General features: G+C 37.5%; 1 protein-coding gene across 2 annotated transcripts; it reads right to left on the bottom strand.

Annotated features, from left to right (window-relative positions):
* Window positions 1–2,985: 2,985 nt before the first annotated feature.
* On the bottom strand, window positions 2,986–12,845 carry LOC107784361 (uncharacterized). Of its 2 annotated transcripts, XM_075240680.1 has the most exons (8): window positions 12,496–12,843; window positions 8,775–9,065; window positions 8,552–8,672; window positions 8,280–8,436; window positions 7,897–7,941; window positions 7,553–7,715; window positions 5,380–5,750; window positions 2,986–3,835 (listed from the first exon to the last, which is right to left on the bottom strand). In XM_075240680.1, the coding sequence occupies exons 1-8, from the start codon at window positions 12,670–12,672 to the stop codon at window positions 3,517–3,519; spliced, it is 1,644 nt and encodes a 547-aa protein (XP_075096781.1). In that variant the 5' UTR covers window positions 12,673–12,843; the 3' UTR covers window positions 2,986–3,516. The 2 variants fall into 2 exon arrangements, with proteins under 2 accessions (XP_075096781.1, XP_075096780.1); XM_075240679.1 differs by having other exon boundaries at window positions 8,552–9,065; window positions 12,496–12,845.
* Between the last annotated feature and the right edge of the window lie 7,828 nt (window positions 12,846–20,673).

A 20,673-nucleotide genomic window follows, 5' to 3' on the forward strand; every position in this document is an offset into this window, starting at 1 on the left:
AGGTAAAATATGTAAAAAAAAAAATTGAGCACCATAATTTAGAGCTATATAAACAATTATAGCCAAAATAATTAATTTCAAACTATATATTTTTTTATAACTTTTTAGAGCCTTGACTATTTATTTCAATTGTATAAATCTTTATTTATAAGTCAAATTCAAAAAAAATATTAACTAAAACTTTATTTATTTTAGCCAAATAAAAAAATTTAGCCTAAATAATGTAGTCCTATCCAAGTTTTATTATAAACTGTATTCGGAAAAATTATCTAAAAAAGTAACATACTTAAAAAGGTAAAAATATATTTTATTTTTCAAAAAAATGCTACATATACAGAAAAATCCACGTGGCAGGCGAGTGCACCCACACTCTTTGCCACATCAGCGTCCAGGGAGTAATGGCTCTCAAAAGGCCAAGTTGAGGGGTAACCAAGACCACAAATAGTTTAAGGCTGTAACTAATAATTCGTGTCAAGTTTAGGGGGATTTTAAGGTATTTTGCCGATTCTAAAATTCTAAATATATAGTATGCGATCCATTTGTCCACATGAATAACCTACATCTTGAAGTTTTATTTTACTGTAGTTTTATAATGAGGAAGAACAGAAAAAATGGGAATATTCTTAAAGAAAATAAACTTGTTAATTATAAACCATTATATCGATTTGTGAAGACGTATTCACTGGTTCGAGGTAAATGATAACTTAATATAAATGATTAGCATATATTCAACTTCTTAATCATCATTTCATTGAATAAATAAAGTAGATGTGATTATTTATAAATATTGAACTTGATATCTATCTTGAAATTGGAAAGATATAACAGAAGTATATACTTTCTTCTTTATGGTTTATAAGACAGCTGGAATTGCAGTTTTATGATTCAAGAAAATTGATTTTGAATAAGAACGTACTGTTATTATATCAACCGAGTAAATAAACAAGCTAATGAGTAAAGGGCACCCCATCGAAGCATCCCGGTGCACAAAGTATCCAGTGTTCACACAGGATCCGTGGAAGAGCACCACTCCAAGAAGGTGTGCTCTAGGCAGCCTACTCTGATGCAAAAATCAGTGATTGATTTCACGGCTCGAAACTGTGACCTATATGTCACATAAAAACAATTCTATTATTGCTCCAAGTCTCCCTTTCAAACAAGCTAACGAGAAAAATAAGAGAAAAGCGAAAATAGTCATCAGATCCTCCCTTTGTATAGATTTCGAGTTTTTTTTTTTCGAGTAATGGAAGAGGACCTAACGTCTACTTTTCTAAATTTTCTCTTAATTTCAAATAGAAGTACGTAATAAAGAAAATATTATTACATCCATTTTATTTTTTGGCCAAAATAATCTCTTCCAACTTATGTTACAGACATAACAATTATACCTTAAGTATCTTTTTTCCCATTGGAAGTACCATATGCCCAACTCACACATGGAAAATAATCTTTAAACTAATGATGTACATTTGAATATAAAAACAATTTTAATTTCAAAACTATCCAGGTAATACCAAGTTCATTGCATAAAAACTTGGTACATTACTTTCATTTTTTGGGTCAATACAGTACCCTGTCTTTAATCTGCTGTTGATTAAGTCTTTTTAGAAAAAGAGTTTATATATGCCTTAAACTCTTCACAGAAGCGACTGCTTGATTCATGGGTTTCTTCGATGGATTTAAGTTTTGATTCATGTGTTTCTTCAATGGATTTAAGTTATGTACACTGATCGTGTAAGTATTATTACATTATCTGTAATAACATGCGATAGTAATTTACTTGATCATTTATACCAAATTAAGAGGGTGTTTTGGCTAAAGCTTATAAGCTGGTCAAACTGGCTTATAAGCACTTTTTGGCTTATCTACGCGTTTGGTAAAATTAAAAGTGCTTATAAGTTAAGTGTTTATAAGCCAAAAGCCATAAGTTAGTCTCTCCTAACTTGAGCCTGTTTGACTTAGCTGATTTAGAGTAGCTGATAAGTAATAGGTGCTGAAAAACACTTTTAAGTGATGAAGCTGATTTACAAAATAAGCAGTTACGTGTTTGGATAAAAGTGCTGAAATTAATAATAAGCAGCTGAAGAACTGGGTATACGAAGAATTTTGTTTTAAAAAGAAGTATTTTATGGATAGAATAGTAAATATTTTGGTCAAACCTAAAGTGCTTATAAGCTGAAATCTGATAAGTTGGGGGAGACCAACTTATGACTTTTAGCTTATTTTTGGCTTATAAGCACTTTTAATTTTACCAAACGCGTAGATAAGCCAACAAGTGATTATAAGCCAGTTTGACCAGCTTATAAGCTTAGCCAAACACCCTCTATCAAATTTCAGCTTATAAGCACTTTAGATTTGACCAAAATATTTACTATTATATCCCTAAAATACTTCTTTTTAAAACAAAACTCTTCGTATACCCAATTCTTCATCTACTTATTATTAATTTTAGCACTTTTATCCAAACACATAACTGCTTATTTTTTAAATCAGCTTCAGCACTTAAAAATGTTTTTCAGCACCTAATGCTTATCAGCTACAAACGGGCTCTAAGTTTTACTGGTACTTATCATAGAAATTACCTAAAATTACCTTATAAGTGACTTGGATAAACATGTTTCAGTTTTACGCACCACCTTCATAAGGTACTAAATTTACAGTCTTTTCAAGTCAATCATCTCTTACAGGGGGAATTTTTTTTATTTGATAAGGTAAAGATTTTATTAAAAACAGTATCAAGCTGATACTCATCTCTTACAGGGGAATTAACACCACTTTTCATTTGACAATTTTCAATTCCACTTTGGAAGTCTAATTTTTGCAAATCCTAAAGTGCAATCAAGAAAATTCTTTCCAAACTTTGCAAATGAAAAGCAACTTTGTTATGGAAGAAAAATTAGGGTGCAACTTCCGTCAATCCCTGAAAGCATAAAAACTTGACTATCAAAAGCCCCCTCAAATTCAGAACAACTGGGGAATGAACAGTTTATGCATGCGAAAATGCATCCTTAAAATAGGAGTCTTAAGATATATTAGTACAAAGTGATGTCTAGACCAAGGATAGAGTGGTAGCTACATGAAAGCCACTGTATTCACTCTATTCCTTTTGCTAAAACATCACACTGAACATCGACTTTGACAAGGGAAATGTAGCACTAAAGACACTTTATGAAGTTCAAAACTTTGGGAGTCTATTAAAGACAAGCCTATGTGCTACGCGAGAGGTTGGAACGAGTGAAATTGTGCAAGCATCAGTAGCGCTTCTAGATCCAATCAAAGTCAAAAACTGTTTCAGCTGCCTGATCGCAGAATTAGGCCAAGGGCAAACGCTGATACTCCTCATCATTTCCCTCCCAATCTCCTCTCTTAACCATCTTTCCATATCATACATCATGCCTATGAGTTTCTTTTGGTCCAAGGCATTGAGACGTTAGCTTCTCAGCGACAAAATTTCCCAAACATATGGGAACAATGAGGGGAGAAATGATTGGGAACAGTACAGCTTCTCTCAGCACTTCAAATGATTTTGTGCAATCCAATGTTCAAATCAGAAGATATAGAAATGAGGAGTGGGATTGCATGATGCCAAACAGCTTTGAAGACTCGCTTTTGATGAGCTTTAATGGACTGAGAAGGTTTGTGTGAATTGTACCTTATGTCAAAAATGTGGATGACTGGATCAACCGACCCTGATGTTATGTACGAGCCATCAGGCGACCAAGCCTGGTTTATAAGAGCTGACTGCGAGTCACTACTTTCTTGCTTCCACCCAAAGGCTTGAACCTCTGTCTGCCTCAATCTAAAATCAAATAAGCGAAGCTGCCTCTCTATAGTCCTGCATTAGAAGCATGCAGTCATAGAATTAGATAAGCAATTTGCGATTATGCAAGTAATTGCCTCAAAAGACATATTTGTGCTAAGATTCTAACTATTACAAGATAATGGACTAATTTCATAAACAGAGCTAACCAAGAATTCAAGATTAAAAAGGAATGGTGCTTGCATTTTGAGAAAAAAGAAAGAGGACAAAAAGAGAAATCATCACAATGCAGGAATGAACCTTGAGAACCTGTACTAAGGAACACTATGTTTTGTCCCTAGAAGGCCCGTCTCTCCCTGCTTTTTGGAGGAGTGTCTTCCTAGCATTCTTAAAGCAATCTGGGATGATCATGGTTTTGATCAATTTGTCCTAATTCTCTTGACTAATAATAATGGATCCATATTAGGTACCAAAATTCGCAGTATTCAATAAATGCTTTTTTACTATAAAGTCTAAGATTAAAGGCTTGTCTACCACGATTGAAGCATCCAACATGAAGCCACTTTATCTTCCTTCTCCTCCATATTAATTACACCAGATTCTCCTCGCACCACTTTCATTAAATCCAGAAGAATCTGGCTCTTGATTTAGTTCATAGCATCCCATTATTTCCTCGCTTTGCATAGACTCCATTCAAATGATGGTTTAATTAGACTTTTGATTCTGCTTCAACTAAAAGGTTGCAACTCAGCCACTAAGATGATAGAACCATCCACATAGATTATTATCACCTCCCTCATTTTACCAACTGATCATGATCCCTTCAACCCCAGAGGTTGAAGACATATAACTGTCAAGGCTACTATATGATGAGCTTTTTCTGGATTGGTTCTCAATATTCATTACAAAACGGGGAGCTGTCAAAAATAAACAGAAAAAGAATAAAACGGAGCTATTTAGTTTGGTTCAAGCAGTGGAAAACTTCAAACGTTCAAATATGAGCATGCTCATTCACATGACAAGATCAAAGCCAGAAGCATGTAATATTTCTATGCTTACTAGATCAGCTTAGCAGCAAAAAGAGAACCCCTGGTTCTTATATCTATTTCAAGTCTCAGCATTAGCATTGGATGGAAAACTTTCCCCTATAATTCAGAAACTCTTTGGCATTGGAACTTATGTTCCTTCAACAATTTAGGGCACACTGCAGTGAGGATCTCGAATTACACATTTATGCAATGACCCAAAACCAGTACAACTACTACTACTATTACACCTCGATCCCAAGCAAATTGGGGTCGGCAAGAAACACAACCAAATACAGTATTAGATACCCCTATAAATTATAACCAAATCATTGCTGTTCATAAGTGAAATATCTTTTTTAAGTACTTAAGGAATAACTCAATAGAGTTTATGAGAGATTTTGGGGAAATCTTCTGATAATGCATTCCTCGCGAGAATAAATATTTATGAAGAGTGCACAGTATTCCAAATAAAAGTAACAACACTATAAGAAAGAGGGACTTGCAGGAGAATGGACTGGGAACATAGCTAGGAATCAATAGTATGTAAAAATGCACCTAAAGATCATAGAAAGACTGCATTGTGAACTTTACCCTGTCTGAACCATAAAGAGATTGAAATCACACGGATTAGGTAGGACACTCATGCATTTATTTTCAATTTGATGCTTGTATTCTGCTCTTTGAGCTAGCAAATCAAATCCAATGATCCGCTTGTCCGCTCCAACAGACATCACTACTTTCTTATGCTGCAAACCGGCAACACCCATCACAGCAGAAGAATGCAAACTTCTATGCAATGCTTTAGGCTTCCACAAATTTTCTCCATCTACATTGCTCCACAGGACAGCTGCATGATCACTACCACCAGTAACAAAATATACATCTTCCCACGGCATGAACATTATGTTGTTGATTATCCCTTTAACATGAGGCTTCTCCTCCAGGAAACTTACACGCGTTTTCTGTTGATACAAAGCACATGAGAACATAACAGGAATAAGATCAAAGTAATATTTGATGCGATAAGATGCCTGGTGTGCTTTGAAATACTACATACTTAAGCCTCAAACAACTTCAGAAGCTGGAAAAAGATTTATTTTAATTTTTCAGTGGAGAAGACAGGAAAATAATGCAATAATAGTTAATAGACCTAGTTTAGTTTGGTCAAGAGGAACCTATGAGTATGAGGGTTATCTGAAGCCTCTAATATGGCAATTAACTGAAGAAAATGAAAAAAGAAAAAAGATTCTGACCTCATAGGATCATTAGGTCCATATAAATTTACAAATTAATCGTCATAAAGGTACTTCATGTGTACAGAATATTATGGACAAGAACATAATAAGAGAACAAGTAACAATACAAGTACTTTAATCCTCTTTACAGCTCAAAAAACAATAATATAAGTACTTTAATGGGATAATACATACACACCCCCTCCAACTTGTCCCGTTTTCTCAAGTGCACACTTGAACTTTACTGACGTCCCATTACCCCCCTAAACTAGTTTGAAGTGGTATTAATATCATCTTTTGTGCATATGTGGCATGGTAAGTGGTTACACATCTAGCAGGGCGCGTGAAAAGGAGAATTTAAAGTCCAATCAGCGTATTTTTTCTTTTTGCTTTTTTTTTTATCTTCTTCACTAAACCGTTAATGCTATCATCAGAAAATATATCCGGCGACCGAAATTCACTTGGTGCAAAGTCGTTCGGCCATTGAAATTCGTTCCCTTAAAGCTTCATTTGACAATTTCACAAGATAATATCTCTGACACATACTTTTCTGCTGTTTAATCTTCTGTATAAAACTATAGATACACCACAGTCAACCAACCAGACCATATTCCTCTGTTTTTCTTCCAAAACTTTCACTTTATACATTTTATCATACCCAAGCTATGCCTAATTAGCTAGTCCAAATGATATATATCCCACCACCCCTTTCATCTTTTCCACCATTTCTCACAAGAAAAGTTACTTCTTTAATTTCTTTTTTCTTCTGCAGTTTCTCATTGATAGATTTCTATTCACACATAGATGGGTTTTGATGATAAGCACAACCTGGTTTTAGGATGTGCTTTTCCTCAAATCGCTAATCAGAAATTAATCAACAATTAATTTGTGCGATTTAAGGTTGAGCGTTGGAGCTTCCTATCTACATGAGTATCGGTCATGGACGGTATCCCATTCAATCTCCCTCAGTACCCGATTCTTTTTCCATCTTTATTAAAGTGACAATGGCAGAATTTAAATAAAGTGAAAAAAAGAAGCCAAAAGATACATGTTTTAGTATAAAGAAATGAAATAAAAATGATGTGGAGAAATAGGCATGGTGCGTGAAATGCACTGCCTGACTTTAGATCTGGTGTTGGTCTTTCAAGGTGATATTAGTACCACTTTAGATTAGTTTAAGGGGGTAATAGGACCCCCACAAAGTTAAAGTGTGCAGTTGAAAAAAGGGGATAAGTTGAATGAGGTACTTATGTATTATCCCTACTTTAATTTATCAGTTTAAGGACCATTACTCAAGAAATCAAAGGCCTTCCTCATCCTTCCCTACGGCTCTCCATCAGAAAGATCAGGAAGCGAAAGTGGATTAATATACTGTTCTGGCTATAATGAAATCATAATGCAACTCAATGCAAAGGACGTAGCACGTGCCACAGATCTGTACACATGCTGTTTCATTCAAATAGGTTTTACTGTCCTATGAGCTTTGCCATACAATTTCGCCGGAGTTTATCTCAGACTTAAACCTGTACCTCTTTTCCTTTAAGATTCAGGATTGAAATTTGAGAATCCCCACCATCAGCACTATAAACCGAAAAAAGACTATTGCCTTCTGGATGCCAGGCTACATCTTCTGGCCATCTCCTATGCTTGGATGAGAGGCAATCAGTGGAACTAAGACGATTAGCAGTTGACCTGATTATCCAAAAAAAAAAAAAAAGAAATAGGTAACTCAAATTATCAGAACACAAACATAAAATCAGCACTTAAACGTTATTGCTGCCTGAAATAAGATTTTGCCTTCAGAATACAGTCTCACAAATGAAAGCGATACTGATACGGCTAAGGAAGTTGACTTTTTGAAGTTTTAACATACCCTCTGCCATGTATCTGCCATAGGTTGATAATCCCATCCAACGCACTGCATATTCAAGGGTGACATAAATTAGCATTCAGGTTCAAATTAAGCTATATGCAAAACCCATTTGTTACATTCTATGCCAGATGCTCAAAATGTTTTGGAAAGAACAAAATAGGCGACTACACTGGGCATTAGCTCAGGAGAAACGAAGTGCAGTGGACATTACGTCAAGGAAAAAACATCAGCCAGCGTGTTCACACATTAATAGATACTATCAGCAGCAAGAGTTTCAAAATCAGTGACAACTCTAGAAGCAAGAAATGAAATGCATCAATAATCAAAATTGTCATTTAGCATGAGTGCCTGACCTTCACACAGACTCTTAAGCACTATTATACCTGCTTGCAAAAAGTTCATCATTCTTAGGATTTAAGATAATTGTTCTCAGCTTTCTCTTGTGTTGACTAGATATGACACAGGATGTCTGGCAGCGTATCATGCTTGCTGAAGAGCAGCTACCTATCAATGGTATCAGCTCTTTATGCTCTTTCTGCTCTGTATTAGAAAGCAAACATGATAAATATTTTCGAACTTCCATACCAAAAGGCTTTCATGCAATAGCAGTGATCAAATAAAACTAACAAAAGTCATGACATAACTACAGTATTACCAAACTTCCTTTTTGTTCCTTTAGACTGAATTTCAGAAGCTTCCTTCTCAGGGGTTCTCTGACTCTTATCTTCTTTTAACCTTGCCATACTAGTACCATGAGCAAACCCTGATCCACCAGCCTGAGAATCAGAACCACTTGAGATTTTAGGACCAGATTCTATCATCTTCAAAGGTTGAGATACTCTTGGTTTCACATCGGGAATGACAAGTGGTGGTTTCACCTGGGCCACACTGCGGGAAGTATATTCATTTTTCTGGAAAGGACTTGCCATTTTCCGATCTGGCGCTGGAGACTTCCTAAACGGTGTATTGCTGTCCTGGCGTGGTTTAGTTTCAGACAAGCTATGAGAAGAGCCCTCATTTATCTGAATGGGACTTGGGGATCTTCTTTTGGCTGTCACTGGATTCGTCCCATTCCCACGGGAGCTTGTGGATGTTGCTATGTTCTCTCGTCCCCGAAGACGAGCTAATTTCAGCTGTGTCTCCTCTAGCCTCTTCTCTGCTTGATCGAACTACACAATTCATCCAATGGAGGAGAAAATTAGGATGTCAATTTTACTCCCAAAAAGTACAAGAACAACTCTTTAAAGACACAAAAAATGTATTCCTGTAAATATAGAAATGTAAATCTTCCTCCAAGTTGCAGCTAACATTTGATGCATCATGCTGAATTTGGTGCTTCAGTGAACTGCATCAAATTAAATAGGAAAAAGAACTGCTAACATACAAGCAACTCTGTTGCACTATAATAACTTTAGCTCCTAGATGGATCTCTCTTGCTACAGGCAAAAGATAACTGAAAGCTTTTCACTCATCCAATCTATGCTTAGATATGTGTGTCAATGCATGTAAGCAAACAGTAGGAAAAAGGTATCCCGCCTCCTTCTCAGCCAGAAGGAAGCATGAAACTGCCAAAAACAGGAGTGAAAGAACAAAGACCCCAGAATGTGACATTCGTGTATAAAGAGTCAACACAGTTGTTACATATGCCACCGCTATTATTGCACACATAATGACATAACTGACTATAGTATTCAAAACAACCAGCTCATATTCCAATAGAAGTCCTCAAAATGACACCATTTGCCTCAAAGGTGCAATGTCACATGTTTACAACTGACATCAACTTAAAGTTGAGGAAACTGCCTTTTCTTTCGGGGTGGGGGTGAGGGTGGGGGTTGGGGTGGGGGTGGGGTCAAGAAGTTTGTAAAGACAGAAGAAAGAAGAGATTTGGGAATGAATTGTAATTATCCCCTCAAACATGCTGAGATTTAAATAGTTTTACAAGAAATTCAAAAAGAAAAGGAAAAAAAGTAATTCCTATAGCTAATTACACAATTACAGCCTACAGGGATCTCAAACCTTTCCCATACTAACAAGGTACAGATTATTGCATACTTACTATTTCCTAATATTGACATTTTTAACAAAGTTGAGGAAACTACTATATCTGACAGCCACTAACTGTTGCCTCAATTCTCTCCTAATATCTACTTGAACTTGGGAACTAAAGGAAGAGAATGGACAGTTTTAAGGTTTTCTAAATGTAGCATCTAGCAATTGCACCTATCTTTACCAGAATACTTTTTATCAATGGGAAGACAAAACATCCAACTAACGAGTGTATTAACATGCCGTATAAATGCTTCCCATTGAAACATCCAGCTAACAACTACATCAACAGTTCGTATTACCCCGAAAAAGAAAGAAAACAAACAAACACAGCAGTTATATTGTACCCTAATTACAGTCCTTGCTGAGGATACGCATTCTACCTTATCAGAATTTCCATGTTCTCACAAGGTTAACTTGTCCACTTGAAAACTATGGTAAGCAAGGATTCCTAAAATCAGATTACAAATGCAATGCAAACAGATTTGAGAAATTAGTGGGAATACAATCAAGCCAAATGGTCCAAGTCTTCCAACAGTCCAGCCAATGACATTCCTATCAGCGACCAAGAAAAGAAATGGTAACTCTCTGAACTTCCAATATACAGGATTTGACACAGAATTTATTTGCAAATAAGCCATAATGAAGATCCAATAGGCTGCTATGGAAGTATTTAGCATCAAGAAAAAGTAAAAGGTACGAGCTTTAAACTTTCTCTTTGCGCTTCGACAAACAGTAAAAGCTAAAAGAAGGTAAAGATGGGGGATGTCATTAATGCTCCGAAAATTAAGAGAATGACTTCGAGAATAAAAGGTAAGTCATTCCCTAGGTTGCAGTCAACATTCAACGCACATCCTTCAGTGAATTAAATGCAGGCCAGCATAAGTTGAGAGGTAATTACAACAAAGTATGCAAGTATAAATCTCTCTAAAAGCAATTCCGAAGTCCAGTAACTTTAGCTTCTAGATGTGTCTCTCGCATGCACTAGATAAATAAAAGCTTTTTACACTTTATTCATTAAATTCCATGTTTAAATACGTACGTCAATGTGTATAAGGTAGCAGTATGAAAGTGGTATCATGGATCCTTCTCAAAGAAGAAGGAAACTTGCAACTGCCAAAAAAGGGGAGAGAAAAACAAAGACCCCAAAATTCACATTCATGTATCTTTGTCAGCAAGACTGCTGGGCATGCCACCACCATTACAGCCAGCTCATTTTCCAATTGACGTCCTCAAATGCCATCATTTGCCTTAAAGGTGCATTGGTTCACATAATTTTACCGACATGAACCGTGCTACATTTCATCTGTTCAGGCGTTGTAGCGACTGTTACATCTCATTACCACTAAACATTACCTCGATTCTTCATCCTCAAAAATCCTTATAACGGGGAACTAAGGTAAAATGTTGGGAAAGTTTCCAGAGTTTGCAAAAAATAGTATCTCACAATTGGACCTATTTTACTGAACCACTAGTTACCAAGGAAAGACTAAACATCCAACTAATGAGTGTATTAGCATGTCATATTATCCCCAAAAGAAAAGTCACAAACAGAAACGCAAAGACAGCAACTAGCTTTTTACCCCAATTACCACCTGATCGAAATTGTCATGTTGCGCTCTCCAAAAAATTAAAAATTATGGTAAGCACGGATGCTTAATATCAGATCACAAATGCAATCCGATGGACAATCCAAAAACTCGAATTCGAGAAATCAGTAGGAATCAAGCGACCTAAATGGACCAATCGTCTTAAAACCCAGCTAATTAACATCGACAATATTCCGAACCAAAAAAAGGCAACTTTACCTCCGATTCAGGTGTTTTATCAACACACATTTATTTGCAAATCAAAACATTTAATGAAAATTCAATCAGCCACTATAGGAAGTATTTAACTTTTTTTACAAAGGTAAAAGGTACAAGTTTTACACCCTCTCTCTTGAAGCTTTACATTGACCAGCAGAACCAGATGTAGCAGTGTTGCAGCTGGTGCTACTGATCCCACTGCTCTTGATTTGAACTATATTATACAGTTAATCAATTTCAAACTGTATATGCGTCTGTGTGTGTTTCCAAGGGAGTACCAAACGTTGAAGGGCTGGAATGACAATCTCAAAACCGAAGTTCCAATAAATTCTCTTCACGTCTGTCTAACATCAATCAGTAGTGTTTCAACCAGTGGGAAACTGAGGCGGATCCAACATTTCAACTCTATGAGTTCAAGTTCGGGATTCTACCAAAATTCATTTGATTTACTGGGTCCGTAATCAATTATTTGTACTTCTTTAGTGAATTTCTTAAAAACATACACGGTATCTAAGTGGGTAAAGTCACCGGTTGGATTAGCTAGCTCGAATACCATGTTATAGAGAAGTATGCGTATATATAATAAGTTCCCACTGACTATCAGTCTATCACGAAGTAGAAACAATTGCATTTTCATCTATTGAAATCACTGAGTTAAAATTCAGGATCGGCCGGATCAATGAACTGCTTTTACAACAAATAAAATCATTTAGAATCAATATAAGAGCATAAATAAAAATACCTGAGAAGTGTAATAGGAGAGGCGTTGGCGAAGATGTTCGACTTCTTTAGTGCGGTGTTCAATGAGAGCTACAAGTGCTTCCTCTTGCTCCTTTCTGTTCTCTTCTTCAATTCCATTGGCTTTTTCTTCTTCGGTTTCAATCTTCGGCTTTTTCAGAACCGGAGGAGGTGTATTCATTTTTACAGAACCTTTTTTCCTCTTTGATTAAAGTATATTGGCGGCGGCGGTGACGAGACTGCCGTCTTCTTCTTACCGTCTACCGTCGTCCGACCAACTTCCGGTTCGACGAGTTCAAGGGGGATGTTTGGTGTTTATCCAGGTGCGTGTTGTGTTTTTTTTTTTCTTTCCGTATAATGGGTGAAAATTATGATTTTTATTTAGTAGGTGTAAATGTTTTACTGCTAATACAAATACGTAATCGATGTCTCAAACAAATAAGAAATGATTATTACTCAAGTTTTTTTGCCCTTTTGGAGCATTAATTCATCTTCGTTCGTTCTCGTAAACTCGCAATTAACTATAAAATAGAATTAAGAAATATATGGTATATATTTATTATTTATTTATTATGCTTATGGTGTAACTTTATCAAATCTTATCTAATTTTACATGGCATGATTATTTTTTAGTACTCAAAACAGGGATTATGACTATTATGAACTCAACAAGACCATGCCTTAAACTTCCGGATAACTGGTTTGTGTATGATCGAAATCAGGTATGCCCAATTACGTAGGCTCGAGAAGTCGCTTCGAGAATAAGTTCAAAACGGACCCGGCTCGAGCCCGATGGCGGAGTACAGAACTTGAAGATCAAAGCGTTCAAAGAACACCGAGGCCGAGTATGACCAACCTCGATATAATACCGTTATGGTTTAGGATTCCCTACTATAATTAGAAGTGTACCTTACTTAGGATTCTCATATTATATAAAGGGGAACCCATTCATTTGTAACGAATCTGTTAGTTTATATGAGTCCACCAAACTATAGAGTACCTAGTCCTCTATGAGTTTCCACTGAGAATACTAATGAAGCAGTAAGTAAAAGAGACACGGAATTTTTAGGTGGAAAAATCTCATTCAATGAGACAAAAATCACGACCTACACTTGTAGGCTTTCAACTTCACTAACTTGTAATCACACTGTTACAAGCCACTTTGTAATGACTCTATTACAAAGACTTCAACTCAATTAACTTGTGATACACTTATCACAAGCCATTTTGTCACTCACTAGTTACAAAGACTTTAACTTATGAATAACTCTAGTCACAACACAAACTCAAAAGGTTTGTGATTTTGGGTTTCCTAAAACACAACTTCTAAGAAAGCAAGATAGGAGTTACAATGAAGAACAAATAAAAAGATTACAACTCAACTACGGATACACATAGACTCATTGTGACACTGATCCTTTAGTGGAATTGTCTTCTTGTTCTTGACACACTTATGACTTCAATGTTGGATCAACACTTTAATGCTTGAGAGAATATCACTAAATGCTCAAATAAATATCTTGTGTCTTGCACCATGTCGTTATACTACCAAAGACATCACAAGGATGATGTCAATTCTAGGTTGGTACACGCCTCTTCCTAATGGGAAGTGACTGCTACACTGTCTGCTGCATTGTCGCGTGTACAGTTGCAGGCAGTCACTTTCTGCAGTTGCTTTCCAGTTGTATAGTTGACTTGTACTTCTGTCAGAGAACATCAAGGGATCAGGTCCTTGTCTTGTTCCTCTTTTCTCTTTGTTTGCAGCAGTTCACATTAGCTGGAGTTCAAGCTAAACTTCGTTCATTTAAAATGTGTACCAAGTGAGTCAGGTTCCCTATCTGGTTCTTAACAGTAAGTTTGTTAGATCATCAAAATATAAGGCAAAGACATTGAAAACTCATCAATTTATGAACTCAACAAGATCATGCCTAAAACTTCCAGATAACTGGTTTGTATACAGTCGAAATCAGGTATGCCCGATTTCGTAGGCTCGAGAAGTCGCTTCGAGAATAAGTTCAAAACGGACCCGGCTCGAGTCCGATGGCGGAGTACAAAACTTTAAGATCGAAGCGCTCAATGAATATCGAGGCCGAGTATGACCAAACTCGAGATAATACTGTTATGGTTTAGAATTCCTTACTATAATTAGAAGTGTACCTTATTTAGGATTCCCATATTATATAAAGGGGAACCCATTCATTTGTAACGAATCTGTTAGTTTATATGAGTCCACCAAACTATAGAGTACCTGGTCCTCTATGAGTTTCCACTGAGAATACTAATGAAGCAGTAAGTAAAAGAGACACGGGATTTTTACGTGAAAAAATCCCATTCAATGGGACAAAAATCACGACCTATACTTGTAGGCTTTCAACTTCACTAACTTGTAATCACACTATTACAAGCCACTTTGTAATGACTCTATTACAAAGACTTCAACTCAACTAACTTGTGATACACTTACCACAAGCCACTTTTCCACTCACTAGTTACAAAGACTTTAACTTATGACTAACTCTAGTTACAACACAAACTCGGAAGGTTTGTGATTTTGGGTTTCCTAAAATACAGCTTCTAAGAAAGCAAGATAGGAGTTACAATGAAGAATAAATAACAAGATTACAACTCAACTACGGATACACATAGACTCATTGTGAAACTGATCCTTTAGTGGAGTTGTCTTCTTGTTCTTGACACACTTGTGACTTCAATGCTGGATCAACACTTTAATGCTTGAGAAAATATCACTAAATGCTCAAATAAATATCTTGTGCCTTGCACCATGTTGTTATACTACCAAAGACATCACAAAGATGATGTCGATTCTTGGTTGGTACACGCCTCTTCCCAATGGGAAGTGACTACTGCACTGTCGCGTGTACAGTTGCAGGCAGTCACTTTCTGCAGTTGCTTTCCAGTTGTATAGTTGACTTGTACTTCTGTCAGAGAACACCAAGGGATCAGGTCCTTGTCTTGTTCCTCTTTTCTCTTTGTTTGCAGCAATTCACATTAGCTAGAGTTCAGGCTGAACTTCGTTCATTTGAAATGTATAACAAGTGAGTCAGGTTCCCTTCCTGGTTCTTAATAGTAAGTTTGTTAGATCATCAAAATATAAGGCAAAGACATTGAAAACCCATCAATTAATGAACTCAACAAGACCATGCCTTAAACTTCCAGATAACTGGTTTGTATACAGTTGAAATCAGGTATGCCCGATTTCGTAGGCTCGAGAAGCCGCTTCGAGAATAAGTTCAAAACAGACTCGGCTCGAGCCCGATGGTGGAGTACAAAACTTAAAGATCGAAGTGCTTGATGAATACTGAGGCCGAGTATGACCAAACTCGAGATAATACTGTTATGGTTTAGAATTCCCTACTATAATTAGAAGTGTACCTTATTTAGGATTCCCATATTATATAAAGGGGAACCCATTCATTTGTAACGAATCTGTTAGTTTATATTAGTCCACCAAACTATAGAGTACCTGGTCCTCTATGAGTTTCCACTGAGAATACTAATGAAGCAGTAAGTAAAAGAGACACGGGATTTTTACGTGAAAAAATCCCATTCAATGGGACAAAAATCACGACCTACACTTGTAGGCTTTCAACTTCACTAACTTGTAATCATACTATTATAATCCACTTTGTAATGACTCTATTACAAACACTTCAACTCAACTAACTTGTGATACACTTACCACAAGCCACTTTGTTACTCACTAGTTACAAAGACTTTAACTTATGGCTAACTCTAGTCACAACACAAACTCAAAAGGTTTGTTATTTTGGGTTTCCTAAAACACAGCTTCTAAGAAAGCAAGATAGGAGTTACAATGAAGAACAAATAACAAGATTACAACTCAAATACGGAAACACATAGACTCATTGTGAAACTGATCCTTTAGTGGATTTATCTTCTTATTCTTGACACACTTGTGACTTCAATGCTGGATCAACACTTTAATGCTTGAGAGAATATCACTAAATGCTCAAATAAATATCTTGTGCCTTGCACCATGTTGTTATACTACCAAAGACATCACAACGATGATGTCGATTCTTGGTTGGTACACGCCTCTTCCCAATGGGAAGTGACTACTGCACTGTCGCGTGTACAGTTGCAGGCAGTCACTTTCTACAGTTGTTTTCTAGTTGTATAGTTAACTTGTACTTCTATCAGAGAACACCAAGGGATTAGGTCCGTGTCTTGTTCCTCTTTTCTCTTTGTTTGCAACAGTTCACATTAGTTGGAGTTCAGGCTGAACTTCGTTCATTTGAAATGTGTACTAAGTGAGTCGGGTTCCCTATCTGGTTCTTAACAATAAGTTTGTTAGATCATCAAATCATAATACAAAGACATTGAAAACCCATCAATTTATGAACTCAACAAGACCATGCCTTAAACTTCCAGATAACTGGTTTGTATACGATCGAAATTAGGTATGCCCGATTTCGTAGGCTCGAGAAGTTGCTTCGAGAATAAGTTCAAAATAGACCTGGCTCGAGCCCGATGGCGGAGTACAGAACTTCAAGATCGAAGCGCTCGATGAACACCGAGGCCGAGTATGACCAACCTCGAGATAATACCATTATGGTTTAGGATTCCTTACTATAATTAGAAGTGTACCTTATTTAGGATTCCCATATTATATAAAGGGGAACCCATTCATTTGTAACGAATCTTTTCATTAACAAGAGAACATACATTCATCACTTTCTTGCTTAATGTTCATCAGAGTTGCCTTATAATTTTATTGTTCTTACTGACCTACCTCAAGGCCACCCTAACTCGAGGTCAAAACTTGGCTTGTATACTGGTTTGACTTGCTTCATTTCTTCAATTTATATATTTAATCTCTTATTTATCAATTGGTATTGGACTAAATTACGTATCTTTAAAACCACAATATAAGTTTAATTGTTACTTAGATTTTAGAAATAGTTTGGCACCCACCGTGGGGCTAAGGATAATAGTGATTGTTTTGGTACTGATTCTGATCACACACATTATTTTCACATTTGTTCTAGTCAAGAATTTTTGTTCTCAGGTTAAAACTTGACAAATTCCCAAAACGCACCCGCACATGGTGATGATGGTTTTGGATTTCACGGGGAAAACGATAACGTAATTGCTCCAGGAGCCGAGGTGCCACCGGTTAATCTCGGGGGTCGGTCGACCCGGTCGATATCAGTTTGTACATTGCTTTGAATGCGGATTTAGACGTAGACCTCGAAGGGAGTGTACGTAGGGAAGGCCGATTTGGTGGCCAAGGAACGCAGGGTGTAGGAGACGGGGGAGTTAGACTCCAGGTAATATTCGAGATGCTACAGGCTCAGCAGGTTGCTATCGCTCAGCTTCAAAGTCAACATAAAACTCTGAGTGTGGTCGAACCAGAAATCACTCGTCGTACTGAGTCGGTGCCAGAAAGGTCGAACAGTAATGGATTGGGGACTAATCCTACAATTATGAAGATGCTCGAGGAGTTCACCAAAAGAATCGAATCGGGAGAGAACAAATTTGAAAATAATGATAAGAAAGTGGAAACATACAACTCCCGAGTTGATCAAATACCGGGGGCATCCCCGATCTTAAAAGGTTTGGATGCAAAAAAGTTCGTGCAAAAGCCATTTCCTCATAGTGCTGCTCCGAAGCCCATTCTTAAGAAGTTCCGTATGCCGGATATACCTAAATACAATGGGACAACCAATCCTAATGAACACATCACTTCGTACACATGCGGGATTAAAGCAAACGACTTGAATGATGATGAGATCGAGTCAGTTTTGTTGAAAAATTTTGGGGAAACTTTGTCAAAGGGAGCAATGATTTCGTATCACAACCTGCAGCCGAATTCCATAGACTCATTTGCCATGTTAGCAAATGCATTCATGAAGGCGCATGATGGGGCCATAAAGGTCGCAACGAGGAAATTAGACGTTTTTAAAATAAGACAGAGGGGTAATGAAATGTTGAGGGAGTTCGTATCCCAATTTCAAATGGAACACATGTAATTTCCACTGGTCACAAATGATTGGGCCGTTCGGGCTTTCACCCAAGGGTTGAACGAGCGGAGTTCGATAGCATAACGATAGTTGAAACAAAACTTGGTCGAGTATCCAGCTGTAACCTGGGCAGATGTGCACAACCGATATCAATCAAAGATTAGGGTCGAGGACAACCAATTAGGAGCCCCTTCCAGTTAGTACATCCAAATAGGCTAGCAGTTAAAACCCAGAGGGACATCGACAGGGAACCAAGGTCGAACAGGGAGCGATATCAACCATATACCGCGGATCTAAGGAACAATGGCTCAGGACGCAGTCCTCCTCAGAATGATCGAAGGAACGATCGAGGACAAAATTCTAGGACTTATGAGTAAAAGTGGTTTTGATAAGCACGCCGATCCCATGGAGGCACCTCGATTGTCGGAATATAACTTCAGTGTTGATACATCAGGCATTGTATCGACAATCGGAAAGATCAAAGATACTAGATGGCCAGACCCATACAAATCGATCATTCCCAAAGAAACCCAAATTTGATGTGCAAATATCATGGCACGCATAGTCACAAAATCGAGGATTGCAGGCAATTAAGGGAGGAGGTAGCCCGCCTATTCAACGAGGGCCACCTTCGAGAGTTCCTTAGCGATCGAGCCAAGAACCATTTCAGAAACAGAGATGCCAATAGGAAATATGAACATGAGGAATCGCAGCATGTCATTCATATGATCGTCGACGGGGTCGATATTCCACAAGGGCCCGTATTCAAACGCACTAAGGTGTCGATTACTAGGGAGAAGCGGACCCCGGATTATATGCCTGAGGGTTCCTTATCATTCAACGATAAGGAGGCAGAAGGCATTTCTCAACCACACAACGACGCTCTGGCAATTTCTATCTTATTAAATAAAGTTCAAGTTAAGCGTGTTTTAGTGGATCCAGGTAATTCGGAGAATATCATCCGATCGAGGGTCGTGGAGCAACTCGGCCTACAAGATCAAATTGTGCTCGCAGCTCGAGTCTTAAACAGCTTCAACATGGCCAGTGAAACAACTAAGGGTGAGATTACTCTGCTAGTGAATGTGTCCGGAACCACTCAAGATACCAAGTTCCACGTGATCGAGGGCGACATGAGGTACAATGCCCTACTCGGGAGGCCTTGGATCCACAACATGAGGGCAGTTCCCTCGACTCTTCACCAAATAATGAAATTCTCGACGCCGGATGGCGTGAAAATAGTATATGGGAAGCAGCATTATGCAAAGGAAATGTTTGCAATTGACGAGGTAATACTGGTATCAACGTTATCAACCTCGAAAAGATTGAGCATTAAATGTAAATAGAAAACCAAATAGCAATCACAGCCACCAGCCTCGACCAAATCGGGAAAGCATGAGATAGAAGAAGAAGAAGAAGAAGAAGAAGAAGAAGAAGAAGAAGAAGAAGAAGAAGAAGAAGAAGAAAAAGAAGAGGATTTTCTGACTCCTCGAACCTTTATTGTACCCGAAGATTCTGACGCCACCAAATTAACGGTCGAGGAGATGGAACAGGTTATATTGATCAAGTACCTGCCCGAGCAAAAGGTATACCTGGGAACGAGGTTAACCCCCGAACTCAGGAAAATGTTATTCATTCTTATCGATTACATAGATTATTTTACTTGGTCCCATTTAGATATGATAGGGATCCCACCGAAGATAACAACACACCGGCTAAGCCTCGACCCCAGGTTCAAACCAGTGAAGTAGAAAAGAAGGCCCCGATCCAAGGTAAAGCGTGCATTCATAAAGGATGAGGTAACTAAACTTCTTAAAATAGGGTCCATTCGGGAGTTAAAATACCCCGAATGGTTAGCCAATGTAGTCGTAGTCCCTAAAAAGGGAACAAACTTAGAATGTGCATAGATTACAAGGATTTGAACAAGGCATGCCCTAAAGACTCTTTTCCACTGCCTAACATCGATCACATGATCGATGCCAGCTGGCCAGGAGATCCTTACCTTTCTCGACGGTTACTCTAGGTACAATCAAATTCAGATGAACTCGAAAGACCCGGAGAAGACCTCGTTTATCACCAAGTAAGGAACATTTTTTACAATGCAATGACTTTTAATCTAAAAAATGTAGGAGCTACTTACCAATGCCTAGTAAATAAGTTATTCAAAGAACAAATAGGTA

This window comes from Nicotiana tabacum, chromosome 20 (genome assembly GCF_000715075.1).
Source record: "Nicotiana tabacum cultivar K326 chromosome 20, ASM71507v2, whole genome shotgun sequence".
Lineage (NCBI taxonomy): Eukaryota > Viridiplantae > Streptophyta > Magnoliopsida > Solanales > Solanaceae > Nicotiana > Nicotiana tabacum.

Bases quoted from the DNA above. Each gene is read 5' to 3' on its own strand.
- LOC107784361 (XM_075240679.1), bottom strand. From the start codon at position 12,672: ATGAATACACCTCCTCCGGTTCTGAAAAAGCCGAAGATTGAAACCGAA. The intron at 7,942-8,279 runs GTATAATAGTGC...TTGAATATGCAG, and splicing joins GATGAACTTTTTGCAAGCAG to TGCGTTGGATGGGATTATCA. The intron at 7,716-7,896 runs GTATGTTAAAAC...TTGGATAATCAG, and splicing joins TGGCAGATACATGGCAGAGG to GTCAACTGCTAATCGTCTTA.